The 14,800-nt window shown below is 46.2% G+C and overlaps 2 protein-coding genes across 3 annotated transcripts in view; one reads left to right on the top strand and one right to left on the bottom strand.

Annotated features, from left to right (window-relative positions):
• The window catches only part of noc3l (NOC3-like DNA replication regulator), a 10,170-nt gene extending 2,361 nt beyond the window's left edge, over positions 1-7,809 (top strand). The window contains exons 3-21 of one of the 2 annotated variants that reach the window (XM_024264976.2): positions 53-176; positions 244-398; positions 472-567; positions 682-779; positions 848-1,009; positions 1,085-1,178; positions 1,249-1,424; positions 1,496-1,624; positions 1,698-1,829; positions 3,258-3,338; positions 4,026-4,126; positions 4,720-4,792; positions 4,872-4,935; positions 5,508-5,579; positions 5,654-5,835; positions 5,910-6,038; positions 6,113-6,210; positions 7,314-7,398; positions 7,475-7,809. In XM_024264976.2, the coding sequence (XP_024120744.1) occupies positions 53-176; positions 244-398; positions 472-567; positions 682-779; positions 848-1,009; positions 1,085-1,178; positions 1,249-1,424; positions 1,496-1,624; positions 1,698-1,829; positions 3,258-3,338; positions 4,026-4,126; positions 4,720-4,792; positions 4,872-4,935; positions 5,508-5,579; positions 5,654-5,835; positions 5,910-6,038; positions 6,113-6,210; positions 7,314-7,398; positions 7,475-7,603 (2,180 nt within the window). In that variant the 3' untranslated portion in view covers positions 7,604-7,809. Of the gene's footprint in view, positions 1-52; positions 177-243; positions 399-471; positions 568-648; positions 780-847; positions 1,010-1,084; positions 1,179-1,248; positions 1,425-1,495; positions 1,625-1,697; positions 1,830-3,257; positions 3,339-4,025; positions 4,127-4,719; positions 4,793-4,871; positions 4,936-5,507; positions 5,580-5,653; positions 5,836-5,909; positions 6,039-6,112; positions 6,211-7,313; positions 7,399-7,474 lie in introns of both variants that reach the window. The other variant, XM_024264975.2, reaches the window with a different exon arrangement.
• An 809-nt stretch (positions 7,810-8,618) lies between these two features.
• The window catches only part of LOC112141814 (interferon-induced protein with tetratricopeptide repeats 5), a 10,156-nt gene continuing 3,974 nt past the window's right edge, over positions 8,619-14,800 (bottom strand). Inside the window, exons 4-12 of the mRNA XM_024264974.2 lie at positions 14,129-14,302; positions 13,877-14,060; positions 13,562-13,750; positions 13,167-13,388; positions 12,883-13,066; positions 12,686-12,809; positions 11,187-11,328; positions 10,641-10,688; positions 8,619-9,153 (exon numbers count right to left, since the gene is read on the bottom strand). Coding sequence (XP_024120742.1) covers positions 8,956-9,153; positions 10,641-10,688; positions 11,187-11,328; positions 12,686-12,809; positions 12,883-13,066; positions 13,167-13,388; positions 13,562-13,750; positions 13,877-14,060; positions 14,129-14,302 — 1,465 coding nt within the window. The 3' untranslated portion in view covers positions 8,619-8,955. The remainder of the gene's footprint in view (positions 9,154-10,640; positions 10,689-11,186; positions 11,329-12,685; positions 12,810-12,882; positions 13,067-13,166; positions 13,389-13,561; positions 13,751-13,876; positions 14,061-14,128; positions 14,303-14,800) is intronic.

Genomic DNA, 14,800 nt, shown 5'->3' on the forward strand with positions numbered 1-14,800 from the left:
ACCTGATCAACACCTGCTGCTCTCTGAAGACTCACCTGTTCTCCCCTAACAGAGGAGGAAGAGGAGGAGGAGTTCCTGGAGAGCCTTCCCACTGACATGATGGAGGAGGATGACCTGCAGCAGATGAGCGCCATGGCTCGCCAGGCCTCCTTCATCACCAGAGACCTGTCGTCAAGGTAACGCCGCAGCACGACACGCCCACATGTTCCGACTGTGACTCAACCGCGTTTGTTCTGTTGTCAGCGAGCCGGTGCACGGCGCCAAAAAGAGGCAGTCCGACGTGGTTCGTGGCTACGAGAAGGTTCCCAGGAAGATGGCGAGGACGGAGGAGAAGGAAGTCATCCATCTCCTGCCCATCAAAGACCGCCGCGGCGTGATCCCTCAGAGCGTGGAGAAAGGTGCCGCCCACTTTCTGAACCTCCAGTCCCTCATGAGGAGCCTGAGCGAACCTGTGATCTGTTCTGACTGCAGTTATAAACCAGCCAGAGGAGGAGGAGCAGGAGGAGGAGGAGCAGGAGGAGGAGGAGGAGCAGCAACTGGAGGAAGAGGAGGAGGAGGAGGAGACTGGTATGAACAGAGGAGACGCAGCACGGAGCGGTTTTCCACAGAATCTAGTCCTGACCTCCCGTCATGTGCTCTCCTGTCCAGAGGGGGCGACGGCGAGCAGCATAGCGCTGACAGCAGAAGAGAGGAGGCGGCTCCGAGTGCAGAAGCTGAACCAGAAGAAGAAGATCATCGCCGGTCTGGGAGCTGCTATCATCTCAGACCCTTTCAGCAACGTAAGTGAGGCGCCGCTAAGAACCCAGACTTGAAGGGGCGGGGCTTAACAGACCGTTCTGTGCGGCAGATGAAGCGCGTGAAGGAGCTGCGGGGGATGATGATGGAGACCGACCCCAGCGTGGCGGTGTCGGTCCGGAAGCTGGTTATGGTTTCTCTCATGGAGATCTTCAAGGACATCGCTCCGTCGTACCGGATCCGGCCTCTGACCACCGACGAGAAGGCTGTCAAGGTAGCGGACACGCCCCCACGAGAAATTCCGACTTCCTGTCGGAGTTTCCTCTCCCTGAACGTCTTTGTGCTGCAGGTGAAGAAGGAGACGCAGCTCCTCCGAGAGTTCGAGGAAGGTCTGGTGAGTCAGTACAAGTTCTTCCTGGAGGATCTGGAGCAGGTCATCAAAGGTGATCACCACACCAGCACGCGACACAAACCGTCCGACCGCCGCGCTCACCCCCCCCCGTCTGTCCTCAGACTGGAAGCAGAAGAAGAGGAAGCGCAGCGCGGCGGTGGGCCTGCACTCGTACCGCGGCCTGGCGCAGGTGGCCGTGCGCTGCCTGTGCGAGCTGCTGGTCGCTCTGCCGCACTTCAACTTCCACAACAACATCATCATCGTCCTCGTGCCGCTCATGAACGAGCCAGCGAGGAAGGTGAGAGCGCCGCTCCTGATCCGCCGCCACGTCGCCCGGCTGGCGTTGTGACGTGATGCGTTTTGTCGCAGGTGTCGGAGCTGTGCTGCGACGCCATCAGGAAGCTCTTCCAGCAGGACAAAGTGGGCGGGGCCTCACTGGCGACAGTACGAGTCATCTCCGGTCTTGTGAAGAGTCTGAACTACAACGTCAGACCCGAGGTAACCAGTCAGACACGCCTCCAGCCCGCCGCCGCCTCTACCCGCCTTAGAGTCCATAATCCTCCTCACACAGGTGCTGAGGACTCTGCTGAGTCTGAGGATCAAGGAGGTGGAGGTGAAGAAAGACCTGGAGTCCACTGCGCCAAAGAAGAAGTTCATGACGAACAAAGAGAGGAAGAAGAACCTCTCCAGGATGCAGAGGAAGGTGAGCGAGTGCAGAAGCAACCGGACAAAAACCACAAAACCCAAAAACCCAAAAACCCAACACGGGACAGGAGGCTACAGTCATTTCTGATGGAAAACAACCTCCATAAACATGTTAGCTCTGATTTATCTAATGAGCTAACAGAAGGCAAAGCTAGCAGAAGCCACAGCTAAAGCTAAAAGACGCTAAAGCTAAGGCTAACAGAAGCCACTGCTAAAACAAAACAAAAAAAGCGCTAGAGCTAAAAGAGGCTAATGTTAACAAATACCACAGCTAACGCTAAAAAGCTTTACAGCGAAAGCTAACAAAAGCTACATCTAAAGCTAATAGGAGCCACTGCTAAAGCTCAGAAATGCTACAGCTAAAGCTAACAGAAGCTATAGCTAAGGCTAACAGAAGTCCTGAATAGTCTAGTCCTAGTCTAATCCTGAATAGAAGAGACCTGGTAAGTCTCCTGTCCGTCCTTGGAGAGAATCTTCATGTGAATATCTCTAAGGTCTTTTCTTTTTTCCTGAATCACGTTTTTTGGAGTTTTTCGTTACAGGGAGGGAGGGTCTAAGGGCAGGTATATCCAGTTTATTTTATTCTGTTTAGTTTAGCAATTAGTTGTTGTTTATATTTTATGACTGACCTCCTTCTGGACAAGTAACGGCATGAAGCCCAATGAGGCCATTTTTTGCGATGTGGGCAATAAAACTAAAATTGAATTGAATAGACTAGAAGCCACATCGAAAGCTAACAGAAGCCACAACATAAGCTAGTCGAAGCTGTGGCTAAAGCTAACAGAAGCACAAAAACACCAACGTTCAAAGTAGAGCAAAGTGTGGTAACATCTTAGCAAAGAACATCCTGGAGCTACGACTTCTATTTCCCCAGAATCCCAAAGTTCTCAAAAAAATGTAAAAGAGAGTGACCACACGCTGCTAAGAATGTTTAGAGCAGAAGAACTTCCTGCATGATTCAGAAACCAGAAAACATCCCTAACTAAAGCCAATAATTGTCTGCTTCTGCTTCAAAACAAGAGATGACCTTAAAGAACGATGAATCCATGGATCGACATACTGTTGCATTAGTTTGGAGTAGATGTATTTAGTTTTTTGTGGCTGATGTTATTCACACAATAACTAACAGAAATTCATGTTGGCCACACCTAATAGCCAAGATGTGGATTGCTGTTTAGCTACACATATTTTAGGTTCGTCTAAAGCTAAATGTTGCTGTTGGTCACATGTATTGAGTTAAAGATTAATCCTCTAAAGTTCAGTTCCAATTCTTAAAGATATTAGATTTTTAGAAAATGTGACATCAGCAGATGGGATAAACAGATTAACAGATTAATAGATTTTAGGCTTTGTGTACAAAACTGAAAGACTTTGTTTGTTCAGTGTGTGGCCACCAGGGGGCAGTAAGACATCTGTGTCTCTACAGTGGAAGAAAGCGGAGGAGAAGCTGGAGAAGGAGCTGCTGGAGGCCGAAGCCTCAGAGAGCAAACAGCAGAAGATCAAACTGGTGAGTCAGTCGGATAGAAGATGAACCTGAAACAGACGAGCAGGAAACTAACCTCCTTCCTCCTCCCTCCTCCTTCCTCTTCCTCCTCCTTCCTCCTCCTTCCTCTTCCTCCTCCTTCCTCTTCCTCCTCCTCCCTCCTCCTTCCTCTTCCTCCTCCTTCCTCTTCCTCCTCCTTCCTCCTCCTTCCTCCTCCTTCCTCTTCCTTTCTCCTCCTTCCTCTTCCTTTCTCCTCCTTCCTCCTCCTTCCTCCTCCTTCCTCCTCCTTCCTCCTCCTTCCTCTTCCTTTCTCCTCCTTCCTCTTCCTTTCTCCTCCTTCCTCCTCCTTCCTCCTCCTTCCTCCTCCTTCCTCCTCCTTCCTCTTCCTTTCTCCTCCTTCCTCTTCCTTTCTCCTCCTTCCTCCTCCTTCCTCCTCCTTCCTCCTCCTTCCTCCTCCTTCCTCTTCCTTTCTCCTCCTTCCTCTTCCTTTCTCCTCCTTCCTCCTCCTTCCTCCTCCTTCCTCCTCCTTCCTCCTCCTTCCTCTTCCTTTCTCCTCCTTCCTCTTCCTTTCTCCTCCTTCCTCCTCCTTCCTCCTCCTTCCTCCTCCTTCCTCCTCCTTCCTCCTCCTTCCTCTTCCTTTCTCCTCCTTCCTCCTCCTTCCTCCTCCCTCCTCCTTCCTCCTCCTTCCTCCTCCTTCCTCTTCCTCCTCAGCACACAGAGACCCTGAATATCGTCTTCCTGGTGTACTTCCGGATTCTGAAGAAAGCTCAGAAATCTGTCCTCCTACCTGTGGTTTTGGAGGGGCTGGCAAAGTACGGGTCTCACAGAAACACAAACACATACAGAAACACAACAAACTACAACACACAAAGACACAGAAACACAACAACCTAAAACACACAAAAATGCAGAGAAACACACAGTAAGACACAGAAACAGAGAATTACATGGAAAACACACAGAAATACACATAGACATACAGGAATACAAAAAAACACTAAAACATACAGAAACACACAAAATGGTGCAGGAACACATACAGAAAACAAAAAAAATACACAAAGACACATACAGAAATACAAAAATCTCAAACACACAAAAAACATGGAAATGCATTAAACATGGAAATACACAGACAGCAGCACATGTTATTTCACAAAAACACAGAAATACAGAAGCAGACAGTAACACACAAGAACACAAACACATGAACACAAACACATGAACACAAACACATGAACACAAACACATGAACACAAACACAAGAACACAAACACAAGAACACAAACACAAGAACACAAACACAAGAACACAAACACATGAACACAAACACAAGAACACAAACACAAACACACAAACACAGGCTGTAGTGATGCTGTAATACTCACTGATGTCTCTCTGTCAGTTTTGCTCACCTGATCAACATGGAGTTCTTCGATGATTTGCTTAATGTGCTGCAGAACCTCATCCAATCAGGAGTGAGTATAGCTTAACCCCCCACCCCCTTTAGTATAACCTGCTGGAGTGACTGAGTGACTCACTGAGTGATGTCTGCAGGATCTGACCAATCGGGAGAGTCTCCACTGCGTCCAGACCGTCTTCACCATCCTGTCAGGACAAGGTCAGTCTGGTCCAGCCAAGGACCTCGGTTGGGTTTGGTTGATGGATCCTCTCTCTTCTGAACACCCTAAACCTCCATCCTGGATTAGAGGTCTAGTTTAGAAGAGGGTCCTGATAATGAAGGACATTGAAACAGTCCTCACGTGGTCACATAGGTCAGTCTGTGTGTTTATGCACACTTGTGTCAGGTCAGGTGTCATTGTTGCAGGTTTGGTAGTAGAGCATTGATGGATCCTCTCTGTGATGCATCCTGAACTTGGATTAGAGGTCTACTTTAGAAGAGGGTCCTGATAATGAGGGACATTGAAACAGTCCTCACGTGGTCACATCGGTCAGTCTGTGTGTTTATGCACACTTGTGTTAGGGGAGGAGTCACTGTTGCAGAAACTTATTCTGAAAGGAGATGATAGTTTGATGGTTTCCTGGTGTTGTTTGCTAACAAACAGAGCCATACAGTAGTGCAAACACCTGGATGATTTTTGGTCTCACTGCTGCCCTCTAGGTGGAGATTCAGGGTACTGTTCCCACAGTCACAGTTTTCCTGGATCATTGAAAGGTGTTTGTCTTTGCCAGGTGACGCCCTGAACATCGACCCGCTGAAGTTTTACTCTCAGGTATACAAGATGCTGCCGCAGCTTAACGCAGGTGTGTTCCCGCCCCCCGACAAAGCCACCAATCAAATGCTGTCGAGCTCAAGCCGCTTCTCTGCTTTGACTAAGGGGTGCAAAATGATGATGTCATCATCGTGCTGCGGTGCCTGGACTCCATGCTGATTCGCCGCAGGAAGCAGGTGACCCTGCAGAGGGCCATGGCTTTCGTCAAGCGTCTGAGCATGCTCAGTCTGCACGTCCTGCCCAACGCCAGCGTGGGAATCCTCGCCATGAACAGAGCTATCATGCAAGTGCGTGTGCATGTGTGTTTTTTTATGTCAGCCCTTTCTTGTGTGTCTCATCTTTTTGTCATCATTTGTGTCAGGCTTTCCCGAAGTGTGACTTCCTGTTAGACAACGAGGTCCAGGGCAGCGGCTTCTACCTGCCGGAGGTCGGCGAGCCAGAACACTGCAACGCTCAGAACACAGCACTGTGGGAGCTGCACCTGCTGCAGGTACACACATGTGCACACATTCACACACAGTTCGACTGTCGGTCGTGTTCAGGGTCCCTCCTCCGTGTCTGCAGAGACATTACCACTCGGTGGTTCGGCGCTTCGCGGCACATCTGACTCGTGGAGCTCCCAGCGAAGGCTCGGCGGCACTCGGCGCAGACCTGAGCCGCAGGTAGGACACACCTCCTTCTTACACACCCTGTGTGTCATTAAGTCAATTTTTTCCAATTAGTCAACTAAATGAGTAATGCACAAAGTGGATGTAAAGCACACATCTTAACCATTATTGGCTTTAAACTAACTAAAAATTAAATATACGACATTACCTGCAATAATGCTAGTGTGAATGCAGTATGCTGAATTTGATAGCGGAAATTTCTGAAGCTGATAGCCAGCTAAAATATTAGTTAAATCCCGAAAAGCCTAAAAAATGGAAAGAAGCGTAATTTAGTCAAAACAGCTAAAAAGCATTTAGCTGAAATATCAGCCAAATTCTAAAACGGCCTAGAAAACTAGAAAATAAAAGCCTATGTTAGCAAAAACAGCTAGCATGTAGATGAAATATTAGCCTAACTCCAACACAGCCTAAAATATTTGAAAAGAGAAGCCTAAATTAGCCAAAACAGTTAGCATATAGTAAAATATTAGCTAAACACCAAAATAGCCTAAAAAATGTGAAAGTGTAAATTAGCCAAAATTGCTAGCATGCAGCCGAAATATGAGCCTGATTCCAAAACAGCCGAAAAAAACAAACAAAAAAAATCTTATGTTACCTAAAAGAGCTAGCATGTAGCTGAACTATTAGCTTAACTCCAAAACAGCCTAAAAAGCTAAAAAAAAAAAATGAAGTTTGCCAAAACGAATAGCATGTAGCTGAAATATTACCTAAACACTAAATAGCCTAAAAAAATAAAAAGGCCTAAATTAGCCAAAATGGTTAACATGAAGCTGACATGAGCTTAACTCCAAAACGGCTTAAAAAACCAAAAAAAGTCTGAATTAGCCAAAACAGTTAGAATGCAGCTGAAATATTAGCTAAACTCTAAATTGGCCTAAAAAACCTTAATATATGCCTAAATAGTCCATAAAGTTAGCAGAATCACGTTATAACTTTCAGCTTTACTACACTCTGACTCCATATAATATAAAGTAACGACTAATAGACTACTAAATTAATCGTCGACTAATTTAATAGTCGATTAGTAGTCAACTAGTCGACTAATCGTGGCAGCTCCAGTCGTCTCTATGACACTCCTTTGAAACTCACCTGTGCAGGTCTCCACCTGAGCTCTTTGAGGACTACAGTATAAAAGACATGACCTTTAACCCCCCGGTCGCTGCACCCAACTCTAAGAAGAAGGTGAGGAAATGAAACGCACCGTCTCCGTGATATTGTTGGGCGTCACCGTTTCAGCTGCAGAGTGTGTGTCTTTCAGGACTCGTTCGTGGTCGGAGCGGCGCTGATGGACGGCGATCTGCAGCGGCGGGCGGACGCCGCCATGACAGCTGCTGGCAACACACAGCTGGACTTTACTGCCGTATACACGGACACACATGCGCACTGACACACACCTCCACCGTCACACACCCCTCCCCCGGCTGGAAACCATCCCGGCATCAGAGGAGCTTTCAAAATAAAAGCTTGGATTTGTACAGCAGTGTTCCTGTAAAATACAGATTTTAAGGACTTTTCCATCAGAACTCAAATGTCTCTTTATGTTTCTGTGTTTTAAACTAAATAAATAAAAAGTCATTTTTGAAGCTGATTTTATTTAATTTTTTTTGCATTGTGAAACTGGAGGTTTTTGGTCTGGATGCTCTGGAGTTCTGCAGGTCTAACACTGCTCAGGAACAGCAGAGGTTTCCGTGTTTTAAAGAAAACAAACAGGAAAATGTTCGGGAAAAAAGCAAAAACTTAAAATTTCTTAACAAATACACTAAATGGACATCAGACCTGCTGGTTTTGTGGACCACTAATTTAGCTTTGCAGTGATTTCTAAACCTGCAGAAGCTTTTAAAATAGGATATAAGAACATGAGTGGTGTAGTCAGTTCTGGTTCTGGTCCAAGCTCTGGCAGCCGCTGGAGTTTAAGGTCAGAAGCCTCTTACCTTCCCTAAAGACAACCGGGGCTATAGAAATGGGTTCTTGGTTCTGGTGTCACGACTTATCCGGAGGACAGGAGATGAGTGAAGGTTGTGTTGACAATCCAGTGTGATTTTGGGGTTTTTCACTTCATACATGATAATATTTAGAATGTAAATATTGACTTGTTAAAGCCACAAAATGTGCACGAAACCAAACGGCAGAAATATCTAATTTTAATATGTTAATACGGAACCAGATTTAGAGGTTTGTAGACGGTGCTCATATAGAAACCCCCATCTAACAAAGAATTGGACGCTTTTGTAAGGAAGTGGTGGAGATCTAATATTAATTTTTTTGTCATTTTGTGATGTTAAGGGACTGTAGGAGTGTTTCATGTGGATCCACAGATTTTCAGGACTCTGAAATGAGTAAAAAAACGACCTTTTTTCTTTGAGCAGAAGGCCAAGAAATGAATCAACAATCTGTCCTAACAATGAATGAATAAATGAATAACCTTTATTGTCACTGCAACAAGCAGGAGTACAGGGATAGCATGAGGAGAAACAGATGGCAAAACGACTATCTGCACTCGGCTCTCATTGGGAAAAAAACAGACCCCGCTAAAGAAAAAAGCTCGGTACAAAACAGACGTGAAATGGCTTGGAGAAAAGCGTCTAATTCCAATTTCAGAAGATCAGGGAGATCTACCTAACTTACAAGTAACAGAAACCACAGAAAGTACAGAAGATGATGAGAAATTGCACGCACAAACACCAACACTTTTTGATTTTCAACAGAACCAGGCTTGAACCAATGAACGAGGATCTGGAGTCACTGCAGCTTCAAGCGCAGCTCGCACAGTGCCGACAGGTACTCGGTGTTATCTTCATCTCTCTCCAGAGCTTTCTCATAATATTCCTCCGCCGCCCTCCAATCACCATCTTCTTTTGCCACATATCCCAGAATGGCATAGGGTGTGGCATCCCTCCAGTTGCTGTCGAGTCTTGTTTTTGCCATCTCCTTCATTCTCTGTGGAAAAACAGATGGACTTTACCTCCTCGTTCCTCTGCAGTGACATGTGGAAACTCCCAACTTAACATCAGACTGTACTCCATACTAATGTGACCTGCTGCCTGCAGACATCTGATGCTACGTTCACACCGGGCTCGGCAACACGCATTCAAGCAGCCGCTTGCGCTCCATGTAACATCTCATAAGTAGTTATGTAAGTTTTAAGTCAGTTTTCAGCCTCTACATACAAAACCAGCGTCCACTGAAGGCGCGGTAAAAGTTAAACCAGTTGAATTTTGACCAACCATGGAGTCAGTGGTTGTGACTACTGGGTGGCATCCTTGTCAAAACATGGAAGTCCCAATCGATGGAGAAATCAATAATTGTAGTTTTTACCAGGCTGTAATTCTATCACACTAAGTCTTTCATTTATCGGAATAGAGGTGAGAAAGCAAAAGCCTGGAGCAAGGTTCACCAGAGTGGCACCGCTTCCACATTTCACACCAGACCTCTTCTATTATGTGCTAGTATCAGGTAGTAACAGTGTGAACCTCATATACTTTGTGTTTTTTACGCGCCTCACATCCTTGTCTTCGTCCGGCACTCACCAAGAGCGAACGCCTGAGCTCCCTTATCTCGTACCCAAAGCTCTCTCCCTGGTCTCTGTGGGACCACTCTGTTTTTCTCACTTTGTGAAATATGGATCTTATATGTTGGACTGTGATTGACCAAATCTTCTCCATCATGAGGAGTGGAGGAGCGGACCCCACTTGCACAGGACGTACGTTTGTTACTGGATATGTGAATGACTCGTGGGGCAAGTGGAGCATTTTCTGCCCGTCGCAACTCTCTCTGAAAGACGTTGAAGATGTTTACATCATTGGGTTAATGACCTCCTGCTCTCTGGTGATTGGAGCTGGTGGATCTGGAGCTATCAGAACCTGGTGAGGTGGCTTACAGGAAAAGGCAGCCAGGGAGTGTTTTACGATTGTGATACTAAGAGCGGAACACTCTGACTGAGAAACTGAATGGATTGGAGGCCAGGATCGATGCTCTGTTTGCCCGCGTTTATCGTATTGAAGTCTCTCTTGGGAAGATGGAGACCAGCTTGGAGTGAGTTATAGTTGGACTTGGACGAAACCCTAAAAATTGACCTGGATTAGAAACTATTCCACAACAAAGCAGTACCTGGACATTCAGCAGATAGGCAGAAAGTAGTGTCTGCCTGCGCCTAAGCAACCATCTCTAATCGGATGTTCCCAGGCCAAGGGCACACTCCCTCGGCTGAACCAACACAAATCCGCTGAAAGTGAGATAAGCAGAGCCGGTTGTCATGGAAACCTGCATTTCTCCGCGCTCCATGACCCTTTTCCTAGTTTTCAACACCTTGGTGACTCTCCTTCTAGGCTTCCTGGTATGAATATAGCAGTACAATACACTATGCTGGTTGCATAACCTACTGTGAGACGAGACAGAAAGGCTGCAGAGAACCGAGCAGGACAAACCTTCAGTAGATAGCTCTTCTCTGATGCGCTGGTGAGGATTTCATTACCCTGGAAAACAGGGTAGAAATAAAACTTTGAGCCCAGACACAGCAAACACTGTAGTGGTGCAGTCATGAGGCATGGTGTGCACCAATGTTAACACAAATCCTTCCAGCTAGTGAGTGAGTGTGTGAAAAGGTAAAGGCAAGAATGTTGATTCAAAATCTCTTGAGGTTTTTTGGTTCTTCTGGGAGATGATGGGATTTCATTGACCCACTAGAAATATCTCATTTAATAATGTTATTATTTTCAAATTTCCATTTAAAGTTAATTTTGCTGGGTTAAGAAAACCGCTTTTGCTGACCCATTTATTGTCAATAGTTTTTACAGATTTTATGTGGATTTATTTGATCAATTTTGGATTTTCTATGTAAAGATTTGTTTGATTAAACAGACAAAACTGTGAACAATCTAAAGACTTTCTGCTCTCTTCCGATACAGTTTGGTGAGTCAAGAGGTTCTGTCAGTTCTAACTGTTGAACAGAAAAGAGTGGATCTTATTAAGACCTTCTTATAGTAGGTGAAGGCCAGGCCTATGTTGTCGGTGTGGTACTGGCAGAAAGTAGCATAGTTACGATAGATATCATAACGGATTCTCCAAGGTTCCTCTTCCAGCCCCTCCAGTACTTCATCGAACATCTGCTGAGCCCTGAAAGAAGAAAAGTCTCTGTTGGACAGAACTTCAGAAAAATTTTCCGAGTACAAACCACTCATTGGGTACGACTGTTCCAGACAGACAAAATATCACATTATAATCTGGCTGAAGCTATTCAGTCTGTCTTGAGAGTTACTGGTAGAGCTCTGAGGAGATTGTGCAGCATGATGTTAACTTCCCACATCGACCATTACCTGCAGGGTAGTCCTCGACCTCTTACTGCTATACAAACCAAAGAGTTGCTGAATCTGCTGGCTCTCAAAGCTGTTCCCTTGGTCAGAATGAAACCATGCTAGGACACCAAACTTCAAGAACCAGTTTGTGACAAGAACCTTGACATCTACCTTGATAGATGCCCTATATTCAGTGGTAGGGCTGGTACGACGTTGGAGGTGTGGCTGGAGAAGGTTCAAGCAAACTCGCAGAGTTGTATGGCAGTAAGGAGTCATGTAGGGATGACTTGTTCCTCTTTTCTTTTGGGTTTTTCCCTTCAGGGGTCGCCACAGCCAATCAGCTTCCGCCATCTGTCCTCTCCATCCTCCACTCTAACACCAGCCACCTTCATGTCTTCATTAACTGCATCCAGAAACCTCCTCTTTGGTCTTCCTCTAGACCTCTTTCCTGGTAGCTCTAGACTCAGCATCCTTCTACCAATATATTCACTGTCTCTCCTATGAACATGTCCAAACCATCTCTGTCTCTCCTCCATGACTTCATATCCAAAACTTCCAAAGTGTGAGTGGTAAAGTCGGATACCTTTTTTCCCATTTAGAGGGCTAACTTTACGGGTTAGGAAATAATTTGGATTGGGCCTGTGAGTTGAGCCTGAGGACCGTGCACTGGAGCTGTGGAGGATTGTGTACTGGCTCTTACATGACCCATCATTTGTGATGTAATTGTGGTGTTTCAGGATCTCTGTTTTGTGTCCATTTATTTTAATATTGGACTCCTAAAATTCTGTTTTTGCATTACTATAGATTTGCATTTTGTGTAAAATACACGTCTTGGTTCCCAGTGTCGGAGAGTTCTGTGCTTATGATTTTTTTTAGTTTTCTGGTGGCTACGCTTGGCAGAGGTTTAAAGACATTATGCCACACTATGAAAGGTATTTAAAATGCCAAAGATTAAATTGGTCTTCCCTGGTTCTGGCTTAGATGGATCTTGTTCGGTTCTCTGTCTCCTTTCTGTGAGGTTTAGGTTGTGTTTTTATTTTGGTGATCTGAATCGTGGCAACTGGAGTGAAATGCCACGATTCAACTTCAAGACATCCTCCCTGGATGAATGAGAACCCTCATCAACACTGTGATCCTTTGGTTGACCGGTGGGGTGAAATGGATGCGTTCAGGAGCACCTCTCCTTGTCAGACATCTCGGCATATTGCAGAGCCAGTTCCGCCTTGGCGTGCTTGAAGCCACTTTTCAGTTGGACAGTCTTTTCCAGATGGTGAATACAGAGACTCCTCAGACGTTTTATCTCTGGGAGAGAAGACAAGAGTCTGTCAGAGATGAAGATGTGGCTCCTCCACAAACTCTGGTCTGAAAAACAAACCACGAGCTGTTTCATCACTAAGACCCCATGAAGGCGCAATAGCATCTCCTCTTCGTGGCTGAGTTTTCTTAAGGAGCTTCTTCTTGTCGATGTAGCACTGAGCCAGCTGGTGGTGGATGAAGGTTGAAGTGGTGTTCATCTTAAGCACGTCCTGCAACAGTTTGATGGCCTCATCCAGTCGGTTCTGGAACAAACAATTGTTAGAAATGTTTTCAGTCCAGTGGGGAAAACAGACCAGACATATCAGAAACTTGTGGTAGTCAGGAGAAGTTTTTGTGTCATACCCGTTTGCGGAGGTACTTGGCCAGGTATCTGATGACCTGAGTGTTGTTGCGTGCGACCTTCAGCGCCCTCTCCACCAGCTTATCCACCTCTTCTAGATTTCCGTTAAACATCAGCTTCAGAGCCAACATGGACAGCAGAACGCCGTCTCTCGGGTTGATTTCCACAGCCCGCTGCAGCTGTCTGGTGGCCGGTGACGCTTCAGCGCTCGATCCTGAATCATCCTATCCGAAACATTCCTCTTAGTTTGCTGAACTTCACGCTGTCAAATTCCCTGATACTCTTTGGATGAAGCGTTGCAGGTATTTAGATGTGATCATTGGTTGAAAGAAGGCAACACAAAGCCACCTTCATCAGCCATCAGGTGGGACTGATTCTGACTGCTGATTGGTCGTACCTCTTCCATGCGATACAGGACGATGGCGTAGCCGTTGTTGAGCTCACAGTCATCAGGTTGCATCTCCAAAGCTTTGCAGAAGTTTTCTTTGGCCTCCGGGTAGTAAGACCTGGACAGCTTGAGGAGTGTCCAGCCCTTCTCGCCGTACACTTCTGGATGAAGGGTGTCAGGGGCTGCCGGGTGCCTCACCTGTAAAGGAGAGTGTTGAGCTTTGGTTTATTTTGATGATTCAGATGCAGACAGAGGCTGTTTCCATAGAAACAACCTTCTGGTTGATCATAAATGAAATCTCATGTGACTGAACAGTTAGGATACCAGGATGTCCTCCACTCTCTGGCAGAGTCTCTGTGCCTCCTCCAAGTCTTCAGTGTGGTATTTGAGCCAGGCCATGTCTCCGTACATCACAATGAACCGCCGCTCATCATCATACACCTCCCGGGTCTTCGTCTCTGATTGGTTGAGGAGTTCCAGCGCCTCTGCTGGCTGACACTGGAGATACCTGAGGACAGACGGGTGAGATGATATTCTGGGACTTTCTTTCTTGTAGCTCATCTGATCCAAATTTACCTGACGTAAGCCAGAAACCTGCAGGCATACGCCACGGTCCCCGGCTGTCCCAGCTCCAGGTCGATGTCGTGCTGCAGCTGAACGCTGAGGTCTTCCAGCTGCAGGTCCTCTGGTCTCAGATCCCAGGTGAAGCGGCTCTGCAGCTTCTGCAGTCTGCTGAGAAAATCTGGATCGCTGCAGGCGACAGGCCAGACAGAAGAACAGAATCACACTTGATCTGATGTGTCCTCCAGTAACATCAGCGCAGAATTGTCTCTGAAGAGAGACTTTCCTTCAGTTTATCATCAGAATCATCTCAGCTCCTTGTTCTGCTTCTTCTTCTCAATCTGTTGCTTTACTGTGTGGACTAAATACTTGCAGGTGATGCTAAAAAACTCAATCCAACCTTTAGGTTTGAATTCACTCAAAGTACCAGCATGCATCACTCCAGGAGCTTTGTAGTCTTCCTCACCTTTTATGCACTTCTTATCTGTAAAGTTCTGATGCATCAGATCCGTTCTGTCCTGCTGCTGTTCTGGACTGAAGGACTAGATTGTTTATGCAATTCTTCTTTCTTTCTACACCTTTGAGCAAAACATATCTCCTCCGAAACTCACCAAAATTTCCCCTCACCGAGTACAACGTGAGATGGAATTTTGGACATAGCGAACGATCCTGCCCCCCCCCCCCCCC

Source organism: Oryzias melastigma, linkage group LG19 (genome assembly GCF_002922805.2).
Source record: "Oryzias melastigma strain HK-1 linkage group LG19, ASM292280v2, whole genome shotgun sequence".
NCBI classification, from domain to species: Eukaryota; Metazoa; Chordata; class Actinopteri; order Beloniformes; family Adrianichthyidae; genus Oryzias; species Oryzias melastigma.